Below are 16,741 nucleotides of genomic sequence, written 5' to 3' on the forward strand. Positions count from 1 at the left end.
CATCTATTACTACAACCAGTAAATCACCTGTGTTTTCCAATTGATTAATTTACAAGCAAAGCCTGTTAAGGGTAATGCAGACCATCAAGTGGGAGGGTCAAAATCAAAATGATATTGGAAGGGAGGATTTCACTTATTTTATATTCATAAGTGCTGTTACACACAATTGATTTTTTTTTCCTCCATCACCAAATCACCCACTTTTTTTTTCATCTGTTATAAACTGTAAATCTCTCATGTTTTCCAGCACTTTGCTGTTTGTTCTTTGGCCATAAATTCCACCTAATGCCAGTAAAACTCCATTACTTTCCAGAAAGTCCCTCTTTCTCACCCGGATTGTTTAATAAAAACACAGCTTCAAAATAATACTGCTAAGATAATCAATGAACTCATTCATACACAGATTAAAACCCAAATGCAAGTAGTTCAAAATTCAAACCTAAAATATATGTAAATCACACACCTTGTATCACCTCACCCCAAAGAATGACAATTGCCAAATGTTCTCAATTACAGGGAATCCAAAACCAAGTGTCGCAGTCTAAGGATAACGGGTAGGCTTTTTAAGAGAGATGAGAAATTTCTTCACCGAGAGTGGTGAACCTGTGGAATTCTCTGCCACGGCAAACAAGGCCAATAATATTGAAGACTTTCTAGAAATTTGTAGCTAAAGTTGGTAGGACTAAATGGATCAATGTACCAATTTGGATAATTAGCCATGATCATATTTAATGGTAGAACAGACTCAACAGACCAAATGGTCTACTTCTGCTCCAATATTCTATGTTGCTATGTGTTTCTATGTTACTCCCTCACTAATATACAGTTGCAGTAGTGTGTGCTGTCTACAAGACACATCGCAGTCATTGACCAAGGCTGCTTCTATAGCACCTTTGAAATCTGTGACCTCTATAACCTAGAGCAGCTGACGAATGGGAACACCACCAAGTTCCACTCTATGCCATACACCATCCTGAATTGGAACTATATTGCCATTCCTTTGTCATGGGGTTAAAATCCTGGAACTCTCTCCTAACAGCATTCTGGATGGCCCTACACTGCAGGGAACAGTTCTGAAGCCGTTCTAGGAGACAGCTGACTACTACCATCTCCAGGGCAAATGAGAGATGGACAATAGCCTAACCTTTGAATGATTTTTTTAAAATTCACTATTGAAGAGCAATGAATGCAGAAACCTGAGAATGTAAGACACTTTTGCCAAATGGCTGTTTTCCAAGAGTATTGGGATTGTCTCTGCTCTGGACAAGGACATCACACATCTATCTTGTATCTTCCTTCCACAGTATGTTAACCGGCCTTCAGAACATAAGGCAAGGCTTTGCCAGGCTGGATATTAAGATGGTGTTGGATAGTTCTAAAACCTAATTCATAATGGCAACATGTTTGCATGATTTAATGGTAAATTAACCTCCAAGTGTATCATGCTGTTGCATTTAGCTGATGTCCAAGGTCATTCATTGAAACAAGAAAAGCCATCTTTCCAATTTGATATAGTTTCAAAATGATCAACTGATTATTTCTGCTTTAAATGGGAAATCCCATAAGAGACAGGGTTTGCAACAGTACTTTGGCTGCAAAATCTGTTAATAAGCACACAAGGGAAAATTATAAATGTTGAAATATGGAAAATTAATCTGGGAGTACAAGGCATATCTATCAGCGCATGGAAGCAGAGAGATGAATTAACAGTTCTCTTGGCCCTCCTAGTTCTGATAGTTTGGACTTTAGGATAATTTGTCACTGGGTGAAGATAAAATGGGGTACATGCAATTGACATACCACTACTCACTTCACCTAATCTTTTCTTCCATTTTCTTAAACAGCAGTAAATATGAATAATGGGAAAATTATTTGTATATTTCCCATATCTCACCATCAACTAAAATCAAAATCTGACCCTTAATCAGTCCTTAATAAAATATTTCAACAAGTTTTAATTTCAAATTTCTCCTTGTGCCAGAGTCTAGGAATAGAGGGCATAATCACAGCTAAGGGCTGCCCATTTAAGACAGCTGAGGAGGAAGTTCTTCCGAGAGCAGTGAGTTTGTGGAATTCTTACAGCAGAGGGCTGTAGGAGTGGATATATAAATATAGATTGTTAAACAGTAAAAGGAATCAAAGGTTGTGAGAAAGAACAAGAAATTGGAATTGAAGATGATCAGATTAGCCACGATTCCACAATGATAGAACAGCTGGGCTGAATGGCCTACTTCTGCTCCTACCTCGTGGTCAAATGGCACAATTTGATTTTTGCATCTTGGTTGGGGTAAACTACAGCAGTATACAATAGAAAATAGTTTAATGTTTAGTATAGCAAAAATTAATTTGTATTTAAAAGGCTTTTGGATGGGTATGTGAATAGGAAGGGTTTAAAGGGATTTGGGCCAAGTGCTGGCAAATGGGACTAGATTAATTTAGGATATCTGGTCGGCATGGACGAGTTTGACATGGCACGGTCTGTTTCCATGCTGTACATCTCTATGACTCTGTTTTTGTACATTAACAAATAAAACACATCGCTTTGATCTTGCAAAGCAGTTGTATAACTTAACATTTGTTTATACTTTTGAAAAGTATTCCACACTTAATGTTATATTTTATGGTTTATAATTTAAAAATAAGTTCTGAAATGTTTACAGAATGCATTTAAAATGTATTAAATAGGCATTCTAATACCTAAACAATATCTCTATTCTAATACCTAAACAATAGACCTATTTTATATGTATAGAAATTGGATCTAATAATTCTATGCTTCATCATTTGCTTTATATTTAAGGATTGATAACCAAAGAGACAATTTATTTCATCTTGTATACTATTGTTGCCAGTTAAAAATCTCATGAATATTATGAGAATAAACATTCTTTTTTGTGAGTAGTAGCTCCCCTCCTTTTGTGGGACGCCATTGACATTTTTCTTCTGTAAACACGCTTTGTCCTTTCTTCAGTCCTAAAAAAATCACTGACTGATTTAAAGTATTCCAATACAGCTTCATGACTCCATGAGGAACAGCTGCTATTTAAAAAGCCACAATGTCCTCCATGCTTGGTTAACAAAAGGAAGAAATAGGGGTTGGTTTCAAATAACTCAAAAGGCAATGTAACCTCTGGATTGCCTCTGTATGGGTCATCTTTGCTGCAGATGCACAGAAGAGGGACTGCAACCTCATCCACATCCCTTAATGGATCATTTTTCTCCCAATAGGAAGCCCAGCTCAAACTATTGAGCTTTGACTGACAAAACAATGCTTCCTCCAATTCTCTCAGAGTGCAGCTTCTGAATAACTTCTCTGTATCTATCATTTCTCCAAGAGCAGTGGCGTATCTAGAAATATAGAGCAATAAAGCTGTGAAATTCATGAAAAGACCGATACATTTTGTGATACTTTGTGACTGTGTATGATTTTAGATGGAGACCATTTAGAAAGGGTCGTGGGGTGCCAAACCAAATAACTGAGAATAAGCAGAAAACACAACCAACAGAATACTAAATTACCACACCAATTTTGTATAAGTTGCTTTAACAGTTGTTACTCCATTACTACAGTCAGTTTTGGCCACCATGACAGAGGGCAACCTCTAAACCATGGAAACAATGGTAAAGAATCTGATTTCAAGTGTCAAAGTACATGGTTACAGGGAAAGATTAGAAAAACTGAGGCACTTCTACAAAAGCCAAATTATATTTGACAAATATTTAAGTCAAAAACAAGGCAAAACCAAACTTCAGAGTAAAGTTAAAAATAATGACTTGTATTTATACTGTACCTTTAACAAGTATAGGCCATCTCAAAGCCCCTTCCAGCCAATAAAATACTTTTGAAGTGGACTTATCGTTAAATTGGAAATGGAGTAATCAACTTGCGCACAGCACATTATTCCTGCTAACAGCAAATTATAATTGTGATGGTGGTTGGGGGATAAATATTCACAGGACACCATCTTTGCAGTTCAAAATATTGCAAAGGAATCTTTAGCTTTCATTTGAGATGGTAGATTCAATTTAAACATATCATCTGAACAAAAGTACTGTACTGGAGTGTAGCTTTGAGTTCAAGTCCTAGAGCAGAACTTGACCACAGCCTCTAACTCAGGTGAGAGTACTATCACAGCTAATGCAGGTATATAATACAGGTATAGATACCAGGTCAAGGTGGTGTACAGGAGAGTATTTTAAAATCAACTTGTTTGGACACTAAACAAGTGTGATTTGAATCCTGAGGCAGGGACTCCACTACTGCACCACATGTCCTTAGGCAGAGATTAAAACTGGTGAATTCTTCCAGGTACGTAATGATCAATATTTGGCAAGGCGATTGTGGGGGTGGGTGGGGGGGGGTGCACAGATGCTTTTACCATTTGAAAAAGATACAAACTGAATGTCTGGAGTACACTCTGCTCCTTTTAACTGAGTCCCTCCTCCCTGACCTATCACCTTCATCTCCTCCACTCACCCATTGTACTCTATGCTACTCTCTCCCCACCCCCACCCTCCCCTAGCTTATCTCTCCACGCTTCAGGCTCTCTGCCTTTATTCCTGATGAAGGGCTTTTGCCCAAAACGTCGATTTTGCTGAAGCTCCTCGGATGCTGCCAGAATTGCTGTGCTCTTCCAGCACCATTGATTCAGAATCTGGTTTCCAGCATCTGCAGTCATTGTTTTTACCTAGATATTACTACTGTCTGCCTCCAGTCAGTGATAAACTTCTTACATATTAGTAGGAAATGCGTTCTCATTTGAAAATTTTTCTAGCATCCTACAATTGTGACCAAAGATATTTCACGTTCAAGTTATTGCTTTTGAAATGCAGCAGCTGTCACAAGGGACAGCTTAAACACAGCAACCATTTTATATCAACAAGAACCAACTGCTGCTTATTTGAGGGGGCAGCATTGGCTCTGGCATAAGAGGTACTTCCAGTTCTTTGGATAGTGCTCGGAATCTAATATTTCATCGAGTGAACTTTCTCCATTCATGTATTACAGTAACCAGGCTCACTTGTGAGTTGAACCCGAATGTGGAGCTCAACTGCAGATTTCTCTTTAAACCACCAAAAGAAAAATTATATTTAGATGTGGGTGTGTTTTCTAAAACTTCCAACTGTTTTAGTAACTACATATCTCTCAGCTGGATGAAGTTTCTCAGCAGAGTTTATCTCAAACTGCGTCAGATTACAGAGTTCACCAGTCTTAAATTCCTGCAACTCCATATTTATTTGAGTTAATATATAACTATTGCAAAGATTGGAATTGGTGACCAAAGGATTTGAGGTAATTTTGTATATCTGTTTTCCAGGAGTGTTCTTTCTGAAGACGTTACATTTGGTGTTTTTCTTCAGTGAGCTATAGAGAAGGTCCTTAACTTGCAGTTCATTTAACAGAATTATATTAGTTTACAGCTTAGAATGAACTGACATCTTGGGCCGAAGGTTCAAAGGCTAAATTTCACTTTCCCAGCTTGAGTAGTCAGTGGGTCAAGTGGGTTATTATAGAACATGTCCAATATTAATTCAATGGATGTAATAATTAGAAACTCTAAGGCCTACTCCTATCAAGCTGCCTCTGCTTTTCAGTAAGGTCATGTGTGAACTTTTACATCAATTCTATTTTCTCACCTGTTCCCTCTTTCTTTATTATCTAAAGGTTTACTGATCTCAGTCTTTAATGCATGGAAACACTGATTATCCACAACTTTCTGCAGTTAACTAATTTAAGTATTTACAGTTTTTTTTTAAGACATTTTTCGTCATCTGAATTCTAAATGGCTAAAGTATTTTAGGATAAAAATGGTGACTCCTAATTTTGACTATACAGCCAATGGAAATAACTTTTCAGCATGTGCCATCCAGCCCTTTTAAGGAATGTATAAGTTTAAAAAAAATCACTCATTCTTCTAAACTCCAGACAGCAGTGAAACATTCTGCTCAATCTCTTTTCATTGGAAAAATTTGTCATTTCAGGAATAAATCTGGTAGCACTTGGCTTCACCCCTTCCAAGGCAAGTATATTCTCCTTTGAGTAAGAAGGTCAAAGGTGTACAGAAATACACCAAATGTGGTATCATCAGAGCCCTAAGTAATTCCAGCAAGACTTTATTTTTATTTTATTCTAAGATTCTTGTAAATCATTTTCCTTCCTAATTGCTTGCTGTACTGACCAGCATGTCAACTTTCTGATGGATACATACTATCGTTGTGTAATGTTCCAACCATTTCTGTACCCAGCTGCCCAAAAAAAACCTAGTCCAGAATTAATCCTTGAACATATTTGAAATCACCTGTCTAGTTTTCAATATGTCCTTAATTAACTCATTAGTCATTGAGGAAGCATTGTCTCATTGTCCAAAGGGAGGGACAAATAATTTATCCTCCATGTAAAGTATGTATTTATTTCATTATGGAATTGGACTTGGGTTATTTCAATGATTGTGTAGGTTACCCAAAAGTTTTGCTGCCTTCAGATTTTAAAACTGCCTTGGCGTTTTAAAACTAAGTGGGATTTTACTTTGTGTTCTAAAAGCACATGAGTCTCTTCAATAGAGATGCAATGGAATGCATAAGAGCAATCAAATTTATAACATGGGCCCATCTGAAGACAAGGCTACAAGAACAGACTAGTAACATTACTTATGAAAAATGATTTTAAAAAAGTAGTTCCCTTCAGATTTCTTCACAATATTCTCACAGGATATGCTGAGTATAGTAATTTCAATGAATTTTCATGTCTTTTGATTCATCGCCTCTCAACTGGACCAGCCATTTAAATACTGGGTACTACAGCAGTCGGAGGCTGGGAATTCTGTGGCAAGTAACGTCTCCATCTTCAAGGCACAGGTGAGGAGTGTAATGGAATATTCCCACACTCAAGCAGCTTAACACCATCGAGCAGAAAGCAATCCACTTCATTGGCATTCTCCCCCCCCCACTCCCCCCCCCCCCCCCCCCCCCCCCACACCACCTTAGAGTCAGAGCATTTCCACAGCATGATAAAAGGCCCACTGTGTCAATGCTGGTCTGCAAGTACCTATATATTCTAATTTCATTTTCCAGCACTTGGCCTGCAGCTGTGGTGTTTTAAGAGCTTATCTAAATACCTCGAGTGTCTTGAGGGTACCTGCTTATACCACCCTCTTAGGCAGTGATTTCCATTTACCCTAGGATGAAAGAAAAAATCCTCAAATCCCCTTTCAACCACCTGTTCCTGACCTTAAAACTGTGCCCCTTGAATACAGACCCCTTTTAAGGGAAAGGTTTATGCCTTTCTACAGAGCATAGCAGCAGTCGCTGGTGTACCATTTATAAGAAGCATGCTAATAAATCACTAAAGCCCTTTGACAAACCCATAAAGCCTCCTATTTAGAAGGGCAGGGTGCAGAGAAGCAAGCCTGTAAGTTCTCCTCTGAGCCACACATCTATCATCCTGCCTTCATCTTCATTTGGTCACAAGCCTAAATTCTCACCTAAACTGCACCGAGGACTGCAGTGCTTAAAGAAGTGGAGGTGGACAAAGTTTAAAATCACACAACACTAGGTTACAGTCCAACAGGCTTATTTGGAAGCACTAGCTTTGAGTTCTGCTCTTTCTTCAGATAGCTGTGGTGCAGGATCATAAGACACAGAATTTATATCAAAAGATCAGTGTCATGCAACTGAAACGATATATTGAACAAACCTAGATTGCTGTTAAGTCTTTCATCTTTCAGAATGGTTTGCAGGTTTCAGTTCATTAATATGTAAATTCCAAAACTACTTTGAAGTCACATTATCGACATAACTTAAGGTTTTATAAAAAAAAATTGACATCTCTGCTCAGACAATGTATTAAAGGTGTGAGGTTAGAATCTGTCTGTATCCCAATCTTGAGTCAAACTGCTTCTACTTCCAAAGTAGGAATTTATAAAATGTTACATGGATTGACTGCCTGCAGACTGTGCACTTTTTGAGCAAAATAGAATGTATCTGCAATCACAATTATGCAAAGGCAGATACACCTCAGACTGTGTGTGTATCTGTGTACATGTGGTGGGGGGGGGGGGAGGAGAAGAGAGAGAGAGAGAGAGAGTGCACATGTGAGTTTGTATATGAGTATAAGCCTGAGAGTGAGAGAGAATGTAGGGGGTGTATGTGTGTGCTTGAGAGACAGCGTGGGTATGAGAGGGATCTGCGGTGTGTGCGCGCATGAGTGTGACGGAGTATAAGCCTATGAGAGGGTGGGTGTGTCAGAGAGCGTGTATGACAGGGTCTGCATGAGTGTGTGAGCATGTAAGAGTGTGTGTTTTTGTGCGTCAGAGAATGTATAGTGTAGTGAGGTCACCTATAGCCAGGTTCTGGACCCATGAGGATGGCCTCAACTTGGACCTTGGGTTCATGTCACAATACAAGTGACCCCACTACACTATTCACTCACTCACTCACACACACACACACCCACCTCACAGGCTTATACTCTGTCAGAATCTCACAATCTCTCATTGCACTCGCACTCACGCACATGTAAGCCTATGAGGTGTATCTTGCCTTTGCAGAATTGTTTTTGCAGATATGTTCTATTTTGCTCAGAAAGCACACAATCTGAAGGCAGTCAATCCATATAACATTTTATAAAATCCTACTTATTACCTTTATTACATTGTCTGAGCTGAGATGTCACTTCTTTTATAAATAAAGCCTTAAGTTATCTCGAATGTGACTTAAAAGAAGTTCTGAGATTTGCATATTAATGAACCAAAACCTGCAGCCTGTTCTAAAAGATGTCAGCAGCAATCTAGGTTTGTTCAATATATCGTTTCAGGTGTATGAAAGTGATGTTTTGCTATAAATTCTGTCTGTATCTTATGAAACAGCTCCTTCATCAGGTAGCTGTGGAGCAATGGTCTGAAAGCTAGTACTTTCAAATAAACTTGTTAGACTATAACCTGGTGTTGTGCGATTTTTAACTTTGTGCTTAAAGGGGCTCCTGCCCGAAATGTCGATTTTCCTGCTCCTCGGATGCTGCTCTTCCAGCACCACCCTAATCTTGACTCTAATCTCCAGCATCTGCAGTGCTCACTTTTGCCTAGCCCACTACCACCACCTGTCGAGAGTTAGGGGTGCACAACAAATATTAGGCTTGGTAGTGGCACTCTGGTCCCATGAATGAGTTCTACAAAAACAAAGTTGATTTCAGCACAGTGTCTATGTGAATCACTGCAATCAAATTGAGACAGTGTTATAAAATTACTTTTTAAACATCAACCTGTTCAGATATATATAACACATCTCAAAGGCGGGTGGGATATGAACCCAGATTATCTGGGCCAGAGGTAGGGGTACTATCTAGCACCACAAGCTTCCATGAGCTGGTGTTATATGGCAGTTTATACTGAAATGTCTATCAAAGTGCAAAGCTTTACTAATCTCTAGAACTGCCTTGTCACAGTTCAAGTGGATAATGATACTTTATTGAATTGTCTAACATTGGGCTTACTGTTTTGTTTTCCTGTCAATGTTGCTGAGAAACCAGACTCAACAGCCATCAAGGACTGTGTTCCTGCCAGCAAGCAGTTGTTACTTGGGGCTTTGACTTGCTAGTTGCTAGTTTATTGTTGCTGCCGTGGTGTAAACAATTCTATTGAGGCAGAGCAGAGCATCATAAACAGACAAAATGAAATTTACATTTAAATTTGATAAGATTCCTCTGATATTTTGATTTTTGTTAACCCTGAAAGGACATTTACATTACTTTCATTTAGATTAGATTCCCCAACAGTGTGGAAGCAGGCCCTACAGCCCACCCCGACCATCCGAAGAGTAACCCACCCAGACTCGCTTCCCTCTGACTAATGCGCCTACCACCATGGGCAATTTTAGCATAGCCAATTCACCTAACCTGCACATCTTTGGATTGTGGGAGGAAACCGGAACACTTAGAGGAAACCCACGCAGACACGGGGAGAATGTGCAATCTCCACACAGATAGTTACCCAAGGCTGGAATCGAACCTGGGACCCTGGCGCTGTGATGCAGCAGTGCTAACCACTGTGCCGCTGGAATTAATTTGTTCACCTTAAAATAGTAAGGAGTGGGTGACTTTTTTTGAAAGTTGGGTCGGGGATCCCTGGGCTGTTTTTTTTGTTCACTTGTGGAATGAAGGTGTCACTGACTAGGCAGCATTTATTGCCTATCCCTAATTACCCAGAGGGCAGTTACAAGTCAACCATACATTGCTGTGGGTCTGGAGTCACATGTAGGCCAGACTGGGTAATGATGGCATTTCCTTCTCTTAAAGGACATTAGTGAACTAGATGGGTTTTCTGACAATCGCCTCTTAATTCCAGACTTTTTGCTGAATTCAAATTCCATTTATGCCATGGTTGTATTCGAACTCAGGTCCCTGGAACATTATCTTGATCTCTAGATTAACAGTCCAGAGATAATGCTGCTAGACCATCACCTCAGTATTTCCTAGTTCTTCTAGCATCAGTCACCCATGCCCTGATTAATCTTTGGTAGACTTACTGTGGGTGGGAATGGTGTTGTTTACTTTAAAATGTAATAAATGTTGGCCTCACCAGCAAATGAATAAATGGGAAAAAAATTCTTGCTGAAAGTTTTGGGAGATTCCCACTTCCCATTCCAATTCTGAATTTAGGGGGACCCCACTGACCACACCAATCCCAAATGTTAAAGATCCTACTTAACATTCCAATCCCAAACTTTAGGTATAATCTACCTGCCAACCTAATCCTGATTTTTTGTGAATCTCACTTCCCATCCCAATGCTTGAGTTCAGGGAAACCTGCCACGTTCTAATTCCATAGTTTGGGAATACTGCCTCCCCTCCCAATCCTGGAGTTTTGGGAATATGGATTTTGGAAATGTCACCTCCCATTCCAATCCCAGAATTTAGGGAAAACTGCCTCCTATCCCAACCCCAGACTTTTGGGGATATGGCTTGAGGGAATACCATCTCCCATTTCAATCCCAGAGTTTAGGGAATACTGCCTCCAATCCCAAAGTTTTGGGAATACGGCTTTAGGGAATACTGGTTCACATCCAAATCCCAGAGTTTAGGGAATACTGCCTCTCCAGTCCATAACTGATTTTAGAGAAATCGCCCGCCCCTTCCCCCAGTGCGGGAACTACCTGCTCAGGCTGGTTTTCTGGTAGCACAACATGAACCAGCGGTAGAGGCCGTTCGGCCCATTCTCCAGCCACTGCTGGCACCGGAGGATGGGGGAGATGAAGGCGGCTGCCGTTATGTGGCTGGAGGAGCCGCACTCGCCCAGGTAGGACAGCAGCAAGGCCGAGCCGGTGCTCTCGCTGGCGGCGAAGAGAGGGGCGAGCGGGTGCTTGTAGCGGATGTAGCTGACGGCCTCCCGCAGGTCCGAGGGGTCCCCGAGGGGCAGCAGGCGGCGGCTGGTGAGCGGCACCCCGTTGTGGAGGCGCCGGTTGAAGAGCAGGGGCCGGTAGCCGCGGCGGAGGGCGAGCTGCAGCAGGCGGCGGCAGTGACCGCTCACCGCCCCCAGGCTGTTGGGGATCACCAGCAGGACAGGCAGCGGGGAGGGGGAGCCCCGGTCTCCCACCACCCCCACCCCCCCTCCGCGGACAGCCCAGTCCAGAGCGATCACACCCCCGTCCGACATCTGAAGGTGCTCCCGCACCAAGTGCAGGCTCCCGGCTCCCGGCCACACGCCGCTGCACACGCTCTGCAGGTGCGGCCAGCCCGCCCGCGGGAACAGCCAGAAGCTCTTACAGTTCTGTGTCAGGTAGCTGGCCAGAGCTGAAGGCTTGCAGATCAGCTGCGGCACGCTGTCCTCCTCGTCTGCCTCCCGAGTCGCTGAAGTGACGGTGAAGTACAGTCCGAGCAGCAAAGCGACCAGCAATAACCAGACAGCAATGTCCCAGATCAACATTTCCCACCCCTTCACCAACTGGGGCAAGAGCTGAAACCGCCAGAGTGCGGCACACAGTCCAAACTTCCACCCCTCTCCTGGAAGATCAATTCAGACTAGTGAACTCACCAAGAGTGCACAGTCCAAACTTGCACCTCTCTCCTGGAGGATCAGTTTATATTAGTAAATTCACAAAGAGTGCACAGTCCAAACTTTCACCGTTCTCATGGAGGATCAATTCAGATTAATGAACTCACCAAGATTGCAAAATTTTTTACCTATTCCCTAGAGATAAGTTCAGAATGGTGAATTCACCAACAGTCCAAACTTCCACCTCAGTCCCCTCTTCGAAGATAACTTGGTAGTGACTTGTTCTTTCAGCCTTAGGATGACCTGCAGTCATTCCGGAACACTGTAACCAAGTCCGGAACTCCAACTCTTTCTCTTTATCCTTTTCTCTGCGTAAATTCATCCAAATTTGCGGGGGGGGGGGGGGGAAGAATCTGTCTTTAGGATCTTGAGTGTAAACTGCGTATCGCTGGTTTGTTTTTGGAGAGCTGTCTTGATGGGAATGGAGGAGGGATATGTGTGTGTGTGTGTGTGTGTGGGGGGGGGGGGGGGGGGGGCGGTAGGAGATGTGGATGTAAATCGCCAAGAGCTCATCAGTTCACCTCTTGGCTTTTTGACCTCTTCCCTCGAGCTTCTCGATCGGTGCGAGTTTTACTTTGGAAAGTGTGTCTCCTCCCCGCCAAAAAAAACTTTCGCTTTCAGAATCATCTGTCTGTAGGAATCTCTTTAAATCAACCTTCATTTGTGTCGCGTTCTTTTGAAATGTGCTAAGGGACCTCAATCAGACAATCACTTTGGAAATTCAGCCAAACATTCCCGAGCTCAATTGCGCACAGCAATACCCCATTAATAGGCAACAATGTGAATGCACATTTAATTTGATTGCTGGTGATGATGGTTTTAGAATAAAAGCAGAATGGCTACACCATAGAAGCAGACCACTTGGCCCATCCATTCCATGCCAGCTCTGTGCAAGAGCCTCACTTCTTCAGTCTTTATAATTTGGGGATACTGGTGTTGGACTGGGGTGAACAAAGTCAGAAGTCACATGACACCAGGTTATAGTCCAACAGGTTGATTAGAAATCACAAGCTTTCAGAGCGCAGTTCCTTCCTCACTTCACCCAATGAAGGAGCAGCACTCTGAAAGCTTGTGATTTCAAATAAACCTGTTAGACTTTAACCTGACGTCCTGTGATCTCTGTCCTCATCCTTTATAGTAGCATTGTATTTATTTCTCCTCCATCTTATAATTAGTCAGTGCACTTTTGAAAGCAAGGATTCACCTCAATATTATTTTTGTTTAACAACCAGGAGAAGGTGTAGACTATTCAGTCCCTGGAGTCTACTCCACCATTTCATAGTATCATGGCTGACCTCATCTCTGCCTCAACACCATTTTACTGCCCATTCTCCATAATCCTTCAACTCATTACAGGTACACAATCCTTTATCTGAAATTCCAAAATCTGAAAAGCTCCAAAAACCGAAATTTTTTTCATGAAGTGTGCAGTTCATTTTGGCGAGCGAACAGGTGACCCAACTCCTCACCCACTCAAACCACTTCACTCAGACATGACATGGAGGAGTTGCCCAGCACTGGCATGTGTCAATTGTGTCTCAGCGCTCGGACTGTTCACACGTGCATCTGCTGTTTAGATAACCTTTTAAAAATTTCACTGTGAAAATGTCATTTGTTCCAGAATCCAAAAAATTCTGAATTCCGAACAACAACTGGCCTCAAGGATTTCAGATAAAGGATTGTGTACCTGTCTCAATATTCTTGAATTTGATCAGTGTTCCAGTGTCCACTGCATCTGGAGTAGTGAATTACAAAGGTTCATGACACTATGAAAGAAGTAATTCCTCCTCCTCTGTTTTAAATCTGCCTCCCTTTATCTTAATACTATGACATCTCATTCTAGATTGCCCCACAACAGGAAACATCTGTTCTATGTCTACTTTATAAATCCCCATTAGTATCTCATATGCCTCAATTAGAACCCCTCTCATCTTTCCAAACTCGAGTGCATATCGGAGGACTGCAGATGTTGGAGATCAGAGTCGAGAGTGTGGTGCTGGAAAAGCACAGCAGGTCAGGCAGCATCCAAACAGCAGGAGAGTTGATGTTTTGGGCAGAAGCCCTTCATTATGAAATTCTGCCTGACCTGCTGTGCTTTTCCAGCACCACACTCTTGACTCTAGTGCATATAAGCCAAAACTGCTCAATCTCTTCTCATAAGACAAGCTTTCATCTCTGGAATTAATTTAGTGACCTTTCACCGAACTGCCCACAATGCAACTACTTCCTTCCTCAAGAAAGGGGACTACATCTGCCTGCAGTACTCCAATTGTGGTCTCACCAGTGCCTTGAACAGTTGCATCACTGCTTCCCTGCTTTTATGCTCCAATCCTTTAGCAATAAATGGCAAAATTCCATTTGCTATCTTTATTACCTGCTATACCTGCGTATAAGGTTTCTGCAACTCACGCATGAAAACACCCAGATCCTTGAGCACAAAGCAATTTGAAGTGTCCCTATAATTTGATAAAACACTGCCTTTTTCCCTTCTACCCAAAATGGATAATCTCACACATATCCACGTTAAACTCCATCTGCTGAGTTTTGGCCCTTTAACCTCACCTATTCATATCCATTTGTAAGTTTCTTATTTTTTCACTGTAACTTACTTTCTCATCTATTTCAGTGTGACAAGTTCTGCCAGACCTGCTGAGTTTCTCCAGCCCTTTTTTTTTAAATTTTGAGTCTGCCTCCTTTGTGCTTTCAGACAGCATATTCCAGATTGTAGCCATTCCCTATACAAAATCATTTTGCTTTGTGACACCTTGGTTCTTTTGCCAATCACCTCAATTTGAAGTTCTTTGGTTCTGGACCCTTCCTCCAATGGGAACATTTTCTCTCTATCTCCTCTATCTAAAATCCTCCTGATTCTGAAAACCTCTATCTCTAAAATCAATTTGTGTCACTGCAATCTCTCATCCTTGGAAGAATTTTCATAAATCTTTCCTGCATCATAGAACATAGAACAGTACAGCACAGAACAGGCCCTTTGACTCTCAATGTTGTGCTGGCCTTTTATCCTACTCTAAGATCAGACTAACCTACATTCCCTTCATTGTACTATCTTCCATGTGTCTATCCAAGAGTTGCTTAAATGTCCCTAATGTATCTGACTCTACTACCTCCATTGGCAATGCATTCCAGGCACCCAACACTCTCTGTGTAAAGAACTGACCTCTGACATCTCCCCCAAACCTTCCTCCAATCACCTTAAAATTATGCCCCTCATAGTACACAATTCCGCCACGGGAAAATGTCTCTGGGTATCCACTCTTTCTATGCCCCTCATCATCTTGTACACTTCTATCAAGTCACCTCTCATCCTTCTTCTCTCCAATGAGAAAAGCCCTAGCTCCCTCAACGTTTCTTCATCAGACATGCCCTTCATCAGACATGCCCTTCTCCTCTGCACCCTCTCTAAAACCTCTACATCTTTCCTATAATGAAGCGACCAGAACTAGACACAATATTCCAAATGTGGTCTAACCAGGACTCTACAGAGCTGCAGCATAACCTCATGGCTCTGAAACTCAATTTCCCTGCTAATGAAAGCCAACACACTATATGCCTTCTAAACCACCCTATCAACCTGGGTGGCATTTTTGAGGCATCTATATACCCCAAGATCCCTCTGTTCCTCCACAATACCAAGAATCCTGCCTTTAACCCTGTATTCTGCATTGAAATGCGACCTTCCAAAGTGAATGACTTCACACTTTTCAAGGTTGAACTCCATCTGCCACTTATCAGCCCAGTTCTGCATCCTGTCAATAGGGGCCATTGATTTGAAGCCTTTCTATTCTGCCTAAATTGTAGTGCCCAGATTAGATGCAGTTAAAATTGAACCAGTGTTTAAAAAGATCGTCATGAGTTCCTTGCTATTGGATTCCATCAAGTCCAGAATCCGATTTTTTGTCATCTAATAACCATCACCATTAAACGTACCCTGTAACCAATTGAATTTTAACAAGAAAAGCCCATTATGGCCAATGCAAACCATCAAAGAGAGGGTGGGGCTTAGGGAGAGAGGGCAGGGACTAATTCAAAATGGAGTTGGAGGGGAAATTAAACCACTCTATCCCCCGTGGTGCCCACTTGTCTCGAAAAACATTGAGAGTATTGATGGACACCGCGTACTCCTTCTCCAAAGGTACAAGCATTTTCCATATGCTTGTTAAAATTATTTTCTCCACCTGCCTCTTGATTGGTTCAATTAAATCTGCCTCCACCACATTTCCAAGCAGTATATTCCATAGCCTAAACTACTCACTGTGTGAAAATGTTTTTTCTCACATCACCCTTGCTCCTTTAGGACATCACTTTAAATCTATGCCCTCTACTTCTTGTTCATTTTTTGAGTCAAAACAGCCATTCCCTATCCAGCCCTCTCATAATCTCTGTCAAGTATCTCCAAGGAAGAACAGTCCCAATTTCTCCAATCTATCCTCAAAACTAAAGTTCCTCATTCCTGGAAATATTTGTGCAAATCATTTCTGCACTGTCTCCAATGCATTCAGCACCCACAACTGTATACAATACTCCAGCTATGGTCTAACAAGCATCTTGTACAATATTAACAGGAGCAAAGGTACAAGAGCAGGGAGGTGAACCTGTACCAGACACTTGTACAAGCTGAACACACTGTATCCTTTATTAACTGCTCTCTCCATTTCTCCTGCTACCTTCAATGATCTGTG

General features: G+C 41.6%; 1 protein-coding gene across 1 annotated transcript; it reads right to left on the reverse strand.

Moving 5' to 3' along the window:
* Positions 1-2,269: 2,269 nt before the first annotated feature.
* LOC122563995 (protein ABHD15-like) lies at positions 2,270-12,013 on the reverse strand. The gene is made up of 2 exons (XM_043718407.2): positions 11,146-12,013; positions 2,270-3,348 (listed from the first exon to the last, which is right to left on the reverse strand). The coding sequence occupies exons 1-2, from the start codon at positions 11,913-11,915 to the stop codon at positions 2,871-2,873; spliced, it is 1,248 nt and encodes a 415-aa protein (XP_043574342.2). The 5' UTR covers positions 11,916-12,013; the 3' UTR covers positions 2,270-2,870.
* Between the last annotated feature and the right edge of the window lie 4,728 nt (positions 12,014-16,741).

The sequence above is a fragment of the Chiloscyllium plagiosum genome, unplaced genomic scaffold (assembly GCF_037043375.1).
Source record: "Chiloscyllium plagiosum isolate Xiang-an unplaced genomic scaffold, Cpla_swu_hap1 HiC_scaffold_31, whole genome shotgun sequence".
Classification (NCBI taxonomy): Eukaryota; Metazoa; Chordata; class Chondrichthyes; order Orectolobiformes; family Hemiscylliidae; genus Chiloscyllium; species Chiloscyllium plagiosum.

What these genes read in the sequence shown, in the direction of transcription:
- LOC122563995 (XM_043718407.2), bottom strand. Translation starts at nt 11,915, where the DNA reads ATGTTGATCTGGGACATTGCTGTCTGGTTATTGCTGGTCGCTTTGCTG. An exon ending in CAGAAAACCAGCCTGAGCAG is followed by an intron (nt 3,349 to 11,145) that starts GTAGTTCCCGCA and finishes CTATATTTCTAG; the next exon opens with ATACGCCACTGCTCTTGGAG.